Source organism: Scylla paramamosain, chromosome 15, assembly GCF_035594125.1.
Source record: "Scylla paramamosain isolate STU-SP2022 chromosome 15, ASM3559412v1, whole genome shotgun sequence".
Classification (NCBI taxonomy): domain Eukaryota; kingdom Metazoa; phylum Arthropoda; class Malacostraca; order Decapoda; family Portunidae; genus Scylla; species Scylla paramamosain.
The window spans coordinates 5,150,852-5,160,210 of NC_087165.1; the positions used below are offsets into that span (position 1 = coordinate 5,150,852).

The window sequence follows — 9,359 nt, forward strand, 5'->3', positions numbered from 1 at the left end:
CGCACACTCTGCACATGCGCAAGCAGTCTCGCCATGTGATTGGCCGCCATTTTCTCTTTAGTTAACCTAGCCCTAACCTAATCTAACCTAACCTAACTTAGACCTTAACCTAACTATCCTGTAACCTACCTTGTACCTAATTACTGGATATAGCCTCTTATTTATTATAACATTATTTCTGCTAGGTCAGGTTAGGTTTGGTTAGGTTAGTTTTGGTTAGGTTAGGTAAGATTAGGTTTGATTATGTTACGTTAAGTTAGCTGGTGAAAAGGTGGCGGCCATTCACGAGGCGTGACTTATCGCACCAGTCACGAAGCGAGACTGGCTCGTACATGCACAGTGTGCGGGAACCTTCCTGCGTGTAGGCCCTCCCTGACAGGGTTCAACACTACACAGGTAATAATATAGTCAGGTAAAAAGGTAACATTAGTCTCGCTACTGTAAATTTGAGCTAAGTTTACCCTAAATTTATTCTTATAATTGCCTTCATTTTCCACATGTGACACCAAAGCATATTTTTGCCAATTAGGTCAGGGTCTAAAACATCCATTGGCAAAATAGCGTCTTTGTCCGACGCTTTGTTAAGATTTTATTTGCGAAAAACGGCCCCTGAAACCTTCAGGCAGATGTAGACTTCAGTTAAGTTCGCGAAATGTCACTTACCTAGACATATGTAAACATAGATACATTTTGGAGACTAACCAAATTTATGTGAAACGAAGCCTTGGGTTGCCTGATTTGAATGTTAACTCTCTCTCTCTCTCTCTCTCTCTCTCTCTCTCTCATAAAGTTTGATGATGGTAAAATGTCGGAGTGCTACCACAAAAAAGAATAACTAACAGTGGTATAATGCTCCACAATCACCATCCTTATGATTAAACCAATGGGAAGTTGCTGGGATCTAGAAGACTGTGTAGTATTTGCCGTATCCTCACACTGCACGGAAAATGTTCTGATGCACTATAAACACGTCGAGGAGTCCGTGGAGATGTGTTTAGACTTAAATGAAGGAGATTCAAAACATTTTCTCACATGATCACATCCATGGTGCATTGAAAGTCTTTACGGGTGATTTTTATTTATTTTTTTTATTTTTATTTCTTTTCCGATATAATGTACAGTTGGCAATAAAATCTCTGTCAGTCCTGTCGTATATATTCAGTAGCGACATGTGTCATCTCCTACCTGACGAAGGCTGTTGTTTTCCTGGTGGTGGAAGAGGACTGGATGGTGGTTGTGGTGGGGAGATGGGTGGGAGGAAAACGGAAGGTGAAAGAGGAGGAGGTGGTTGAAGGGAGGGAGGAGGAAAAGATGAGGCTGTCAGAGGAAGGAGGAGAGGGGGGGATCAGAGGAGGTAATAACAGTGAAGATGGAAGGGAACTGGGTGGAGAAGGAGGAGGAGGAGGAGGCTGGTGGTTGTGGTGTTAAGGGGAATGGGAGGCGGGGAAGTACTGATCATGAGAAAAGACGGGGGCAGAGTAAGTGTGGCCTCGAAGCTTAGTTTTGAGGGGGTTAAACCAATCACAGGAAAACAACAGCCTTTATCGGGTTATATAGGAGGTGACACAAGTCGCTAATGAATATATGGAACAAGGCTGGGAGAGGTTTTATTGCATCCGACTGTACGTACATTTGTAATGGACTAATGTATATCTTCTGCATGCTGAATCCAACACAAAGGAGAAGCAAGTAGTAAGTGGCTCGGGTGAACGGCGATGAATGGAGCAAAGGGGTGGCAGGCAGAGAGATTTCAGGGCCATCATTCTGGCCTCTATTCATTGTGTTGGCACCCCTTTGTCAGCATTTCCGCCATGAAAGACAACAGCGCCAAAAGCATGCCTGAAAACAAAAATTCAGTGATGTGACTGTAACAGAAATGCGACAGTCAGGTCGGAAAGAAAATTCTTCCCGAGACGAAACAAAGCGTTACATGGAATACGCGATGAAGGAAGGACGTGAGAGTGAGACACGAAGCCAGAGACTCGCTTCCTTGAAGTAAGGAGACTGGACTCACTGGAGTATGTAATAATAAAGAAAACATAAAAAGAAGCAAGTTATGTCGAGTCCGTGAACTTCTGGAGGAATTTCAAAGGAATGCGCCACAGCACAGGGACATGGAGACAGAAAGATAACCATTACTGATGAAGAGATACGAGTAGGCTGATCACAACGTGTGTTATAATTATACACACATTCTATATGATATAGACATAAGTATACATAGTCGTACATATACCAAATATACATTAGGAGAATTACACTTAAAACTTAGAAAGTTGAAAACAATATAAGCTACGTAGAGGTGAGTATTAGATTTATAGCAAACCTCAGCTCAGGAGATATTACATTAGCAATACGAGGAAAGAGAAAGCGGATTATAATGTCAGTAGTATTGTAATTCGCTTTCTCTCTCCTTCTCCCCCTCCTCCTCCTGCAGGTACCAGTGATCAACACCAGGAAGGACCCGATGTAGGAGTCCAGGTCGAGGGCGAATATCTGGCTGGAAGGTCTGTCAGTGGAAGGCGACTTGAGGCACTGCGAGGTGTTGACGATCTCGTTCTTCAGCCACATGTCTATCACTCCAGCCTCCTTCAGCTTCATGATCCTGATGGAGAAGCAGATAGGGATTGACTCATAGTCACTGGATGTATCGGCACGTGAAACTGTATAGTAATAAGGTGTAAGAATCGTAATCTTGGACGTTTCCGTGTTTTATCTCGAGCACTTTAGACAGACTGTAGTGGAAGTAACTGAAGTTTTCATGACTGTTTTCCTGATTTTAACAATACAATACTGCGATACAAAACAATTAACAGCAACATAAGTAATGCTTGAAAACTTTATAAGCATCTACAAGAAAGAAAGGGATTAAGAAGAATAAATTTTGCAATTTCTATCCAGTTTAAAGATTGAAGATGGCTGTAGAACAAGTAAAGATGTCTAAGGGTGATTAGTAATTAAGGAAAAATGTACCAAATAGCAGTCAAAGGGTTAACAAAATTTCTGCATAGTCAATGGGAAAAAAAAAAATATTCACAAGAACTTGACTGATCATTGTGGGCTTTGCAAACAGTTCCGATAAGAGAACAACGCGTCTCAGACTACAGGCCAATAGTGATAAGAACAATCAGCGATGCCGTAGATGTGAAAGGTTATTATTATCATTGAAGCATGATGTATATATTTTCTTTCCAAATCTCTGCACATTTTCGAGTTAGGTGGGATTAGTGCTACGGTTGAAAGGATGATTTGTATCTATCAGTGTTGCTCAATTAGTTCATTCTACTGAACAAGCGGACATGAATTTGTTAGATGTCCTCTCCTTATCCTCTAAAAAGATAATTAAAGGATAATAATGATAATAATAATAATAATAATAATAATAATAATAATAATAATGATAATAATGATAATAATAAAGAGCGAAGCGAAGTTTACTATGGAGGTTGTTGTTTCATATTGAGCGGCCCGGCCCGACTATATCACTATTCAAACGCTAATATCTCCAGAACTAGGCTGTCGATCGTAACGAAGTTACCACTGCATGATAGTACAACTCTATCAGTTTTATATGATATAGCTGTCATCTCTTCCATTGCGTAAAGTCAATGTTTAGCTTGCAAATATTAGAAGGGTGTCAAAAAATGGGATTTCTTAAAAAACTACTCGATTTCCACGAACTTATTTTTCTCTCAATAAGATCGGACACATACCATTGAACACAGATTGAAATTTCCTATCTAATGGTATATTGGCAATCATTCGGCTCGCGCAAAGGTTTGAGCAAGAATGATTTTTTTTTTTTTATATTATGCCAGACGGTATGTCCCCGCACCGCCTGTAACGGTATTCAAACGCTAATATCTCCGTAAATACGCGGCCGATCGTAACTAAATTAGCACAGTGCTATCAATTTTATATGATATAGGTTTCATCTCTTCTATTCGGTGAAGTCAATGGCTAATTTACAAAAAGTAGAAGAGTGTCGAAAATAGGATTTTGTAGTCACTCTTAGTTTTCTGCAATTTTTACCAACTTCCTTTTGTTTCAACAGTACTGGACGCATAACACTCAACGCAGAATTAAATTTCCTGTCCAACCGTATATAGCACAACGATTGGCCTCTCGCAAAGTTTTTGAGCTAGAGTGATTTGAAAATTAGCCAAGTGCGGTATGTGCGCCGTGCCTGAAATTGCCGCGCTGGCTTTTCAATTAATGAACTGATAAACCTCATATTTTGTAATTAATAACATTAATACAAATTGTAACGAAAAATCATTTCAGATTTCCTTCTCATGCGCTTCGCTCGTCTATTACCTTCCTAGGCGTTTTAACGGTATTAATAATAATAATAATAATAATAATAATAATAATAATAATAATAATAATAATAATAATAATAATAATAATAATAATATAACAAAATGACCGTGTGATAAGAGGAAGATTTCTCTTTAATATTTAGGACAAGTAGGCAAGTGTGAAGAGGAACGTAGGACATAAGGATTAAGATGAGCAAGAGACAGGGACGCACCAGTAGTTGGCTGCCTCTCTGTACGGCGACTTTGTCCTGAAGGCGACGGCCAAGTTGAAGCTGAACACCACCTCGTGGGCGATATACAGGTGACAGCTGCCGGTGGTGCTGCGAAGCAAAGGTCATGTGAGCGACGAGGCGCCAAGCCAAGGAACGAAACGAGAAGAGGTAAAAAAAAAAAAAAAAGTTACGCATGTTTAAGGAACAAGAAATTAGTGTTAAAAATTGCAAGTCAATCGATGGAATAGGAAAGCAGAAACAACTTGCGTTTCTCAGAGCCAGTTGCCCTCAACAGCTGCTAGTCTGGTTCTGATGACTGACCTGAAGTCCCACGACATGGCCTTCTTCATGGTGGTGTGGTCACAAATGCCGGCGTACAGGCCCCGTGCGATGGGTTCCCGTGCAGCCCAGCAGTCAACTATGGTTCCCTCGTGACCCTCGTACACGTCCCGAGAGATTCCTTCTGGTGACTCCTTGAGGAGTCATCAGAGAGTTGTTTATAAAAATTTCCTCGTATCTGTCTTTTTAGACGCTATGATAAATCAATAAAGGGTCTGAACCTCTGATCATATTATCAAGATTTACTTCACAACATTCACTCTTTCTATGGGTACATCTCCTTTCTCATTTCCTTCTTCAGATTTTATTTAATCTGACAACCCTCCTCCCTTTTTTTCTTAATTACCTCTTCTCCCTATCGTAGTTTTTCTACCTTCAATATTTGTCCTTGCCATAGCTTTTTCATATCACTTTCCTTTCCACATCCATTCCCTTCCTTTCCTCTGCGCATGTGTCCCTCCCCATATACTCTCTCTCACTTTAATCTTCCTCTCCTTCACTCAAGGCCCCAACACGCACCCTGAAGTACTGCAACATCCATGACCCGGACTCCAGCCGCCAGGGCATCCACGACTGACTCACGAGATCCTGCAGGGAGTCGATGGGGATGGTGACGCGGGGCACTGTGAGCATGGCCGTCAGGATGCCGCTGTAGGACGACATGAACACCAACGACGCAAGCAGCCACGTTACGACCAGCAGACGACACCCGTCCGTCCGTGGCAACCATTCCGTTGCTGCGGCGCGCGAACGCGCACACACACACACACACACACACACACACACACACACAGTTGATTATATAAGTAAAAAATCCATATTCTAGCATTTATAAGTAGTTAGCATGTTCATTATTATATATAACTGCTTCAGTAAGTTCTCTCTTAAATAATATGAATATTTAGAGGAAAAAATAATCATTATATACATTGTATGTATATGCTGTGGCAGACAGTCACTGTTCTCCTAAATCTATTAACAGTGGTGTTCCTCAGGGTTCTGTCCTGTCAACCACTCCCTTCCTATTATTCGTCGATGATCTTCTAAACTAAACCTCTTGTCCTATCCACCCCTACGCTGATGATACCACCCTGCACTTTTCCACGTCTTTTCGTAGACGTCTAACCCTTCAGGAAGTGAAGAGTTCACGCAGGGAAGCCACAGAACGCCTGCCTTCTGATCTTTCTTAAATTTCTGATTCGGCCAGATCAAACTTAGTATTGTTCAATGCCTCAAAAGCTCAATTCCTCTATCTTTCAACTCGACAGAACATTCCAGGCAACTATTCCCTCTTTTTCAATGACACTCAACTGTCTCCCTCTTCTACCCTGATCATCCTCGATCTGTCCTTTACTTATAATCTAAACTGGAAACTTCACATTTCATCTCTAGCTGAAACAGCTTCTATGAATTTAAGCGTTCTGAGTCGTCTCCGCCAATTTTTCTCAGCCTCACTCTCTCCCCCACCCCAGCTGCTAAGTCTGTACAAGGCCTTATCCGTCCATGTATGGAGTATGCTTCACACGTATGGGGGGTTCCACTCATACCGCTCTTTTAGACAGAGTGGAAACAAAAGCTTTTCGTCTCATCAACTCCTCTCCTCTGACTGTTTTTAGCCTCTTTCTCATCGTCGCAATGTTGCATCTCTTGCTACCTTCTACCGCTATTTTCATACCAACTGCTCTTCTGTTCTTGTTAGCTGCACGCCTCCCCTCCTTCCACAGCCTCGTTGCACAAGACTTTCTCCTTTCTCTCACCCCTATTCTGTCCACCTCTCTAATACAATAGTTAACCAGTATTCTCAATCATTCATCCCTCTCTTTGGTAAACTCTGGAATTCCCTCCCTGCTTCTGGATTTCGACCTTCCTGTGACTTAAACTGTTTCAACAGAGAGGTTTCAAGACAATTGTCTGGTAATTTTTCACTACTGCTTTCGACTCTGTTCGGAGACCAGCACTTCAGTGGGCTTTTTTTTTTTTTTTTATTGCAGTTTTATTGCCCTTGGACTTTGTCCGTCCTACATAAATAAAAAAAAATATATTGTTGAGTGGAAACAGGGTATGCTGCAGTCCTGCAGTGCCTATACACGAGCCGCTACTGGTGGTGACCCTGGAATCCGAACCCTTTATTGTTCGAACAGACTGGAATCCGAAGCATTTTTTTTTTTTTTTTTTTGAGGAAATTTTGCCCTACAAGCTGGGGACATTTTCGGAAACCGAACACCAACGTAGCATCAGGTTTGTTCACACGTCTACCCACTCTGTTTGACCCACATCTTTGCACAATGTTCGTTCAGTTCGTTGCTAGTCTACCCCATGTTTTCACTTTGATTTGTGTTTTTTTTTTATACTAATTATCACCTTTGTGTATTTATCACGGATATGTGAGGACGAAACACACAGTCACACAGCGATATAAATAAGGCACCGCACACTGCTGCATCACGACGGATGTGAGGTTTATTATTACTTGATATTTATAGTAGGTCATTTACTCATCTTACTTTACCTTGATCATCTTATTTGCAGTCAAATGTGTCTTGAAAATGGGTCTTCTTGGGGTCCAGAAACGGAATATTTCACTTTTCATTATTTCTCATGGGAAAATAGTTTCGGCATCCTAACTTTTCGCAATCCGAACAGCCTCCTGGAACCAATTAAATTCGGATTCCGAGGCACCACTATATTATTATCATGTTACTCGTAAGCTGTCAGTCAGGGAGCTTGAGTTCGACAGACCACGCCACACCTCTCAGTTTGTATGCTTTTGTGTTGAAATGGTATGGAAATTATATGGCAATAAAATATTACTTTTTTTTTTCTTTTTTATAGGAGGGACACTGCCACTTACTTACTTACTTACACACACACACACACACACACACACACACACACACACACAGTCTCAGTCCTACCCAAAGATCGGTCGGTACGAGCTCTGAGCTCTTTCCGTAGTGGAACGGCTGGCTGGGTGACCAGCAGACGACCGTAGGTGAATGACGCACACAGTTCAATTTATGGCGTTTATCAACTTTGTAAATTACGAAAAATAGCACAATGTAGATAATTTGCTTCCTGATTGACTATAACGGGTAGGAACTGCTGCCCAACTGCTCCGTCCTTGCGAGACAGCAATGTGGAGGCGCATTCAGAAACACTTTCCCTCTCATCTTATTTATTTTTGACAGGTTCTTGTGGAATATATTATGATTCCCATGGTTCTGGTGATAGTCTGATAGGAATTCTGGATTCTCAAAGGGGAAATTACCTATGAAAATTGGAATTATCATCTCATGGCCTTTGAAATTAGTTCTTATAAGGATATAAAGTACTTCATAATACAGGCACTGTCATATTTGCCCTCACTCGGAAAAAAAAAAAAAAAATATATATATATATATATATATATATATATATATATATATATATATATATATATATATATATATATATATATATATATATATATATATATATATATATATATATATATATATATATATATATATATATATATATATATATATAATGACATTGAAACTACTACTACTACTACTATTGCTACTTACAATAATAATAATAATAATAATAATAATAATAATCGTAAAATCATTAACAATTTCATGACGAGGAAGAAAACAAAAAGAAAAAGGAAGGAGGAAGAAGCCTGAAAACAAAGTAAGTTGCACATGAAGAACGAAATCGATATCATGAAGAGAAATATTAGAAAAGAAAAAAAAAAATGCACAAGACAAGGCCTCTTTCCTCTATTATACCTTCCTGTGTGAGCGCCTTGACGACCCACAGCCCCGAGGTGGTGAGAGGGTCCCTGTGCCTCTCCTGCAGGGAAAGCCTCGCCTCTGCCCACATCACGCTGGCGAAACTAATGAAAACAGCGACCACACTAGCCAGAATTAACAGCCACACCTGAAGCGGAGGCGTGAAGTACCGTGGGTGAGGTGGGGAATGATGCACGTTAGTGGGAAGGTAGGTAAAGTAAAGGCGACTGAATGGATGGATGGAGAGGATTTGAGATGCAGTGATGGCATGTGAAGTGAAGAGTTGTGGAAGGTAAGAAATAGTTAAAAAGGGACGGGGATGTATTGGAGAGAGAGAGAGAGAGAGAGAGAGAGAGAGAGAGAGAGAGAGAGAGAGAGAGAGAGAGAGAGAGAGAGAGAGAGAAAGGTTTGGGGAGGGGGGGATGAGTGTACGTGATCTTGACCAGGGAGTACATACATTACTCTCAGTAAGTTTTCCGATGAAGCAGAAAACTTAGATGAGACAGAAAATAAAGTTAACAATAAATAGAGGAACAGTTATTGGATGAACGAGGAGAAAAATAAAAAAATAATAAATGAATGAAAAGATCTCCGGAGGATAGACAATTAATATGCAAAAGAAAAGAAATAAAAAATAAGGATAAAGAGAAAGAAAAAAAAGTATACATGATTAAAGGCAAACTGTACCTGCAGAGTGAAGGGTTTGA

General features: G+C 40.5%; 1 protein-coding gene across 1 annotated transcript; it reads right to left on the reverse strand.

The window, feature by feature from the left end:
* Window positions 1-1,110: 1,110 nt before the first annotated feature.
* Window positions 1,111-8,929, reverse strand: LOC135107192 (uncharacterized). Its single transcript, XM_064016867.1, has 5 exons — window positions 8,650-8,929; window positions 4,856-5,610; window positions 4,535-4,642; window positions 2,442-2,605; window positions 1,111-1,839 (listed from the first exon to the last, which is right to left on the reverse strand). The coding sequence occupies exons 2-5, from the start codon at window positions 4,882-4,884 to the stop codon at window positions 1,772-1,774; spliced, it is 369 nt and encodes a 122-aa protein (XP_063872937.1). The 5' UTR covers window positions 4,885-5,610; window positions 8,650-8,929; the 3' UTR covers window positions 1,111-1,771.
* Window positions 8,930-9,359: the final 430 nt, after the last annotated feature.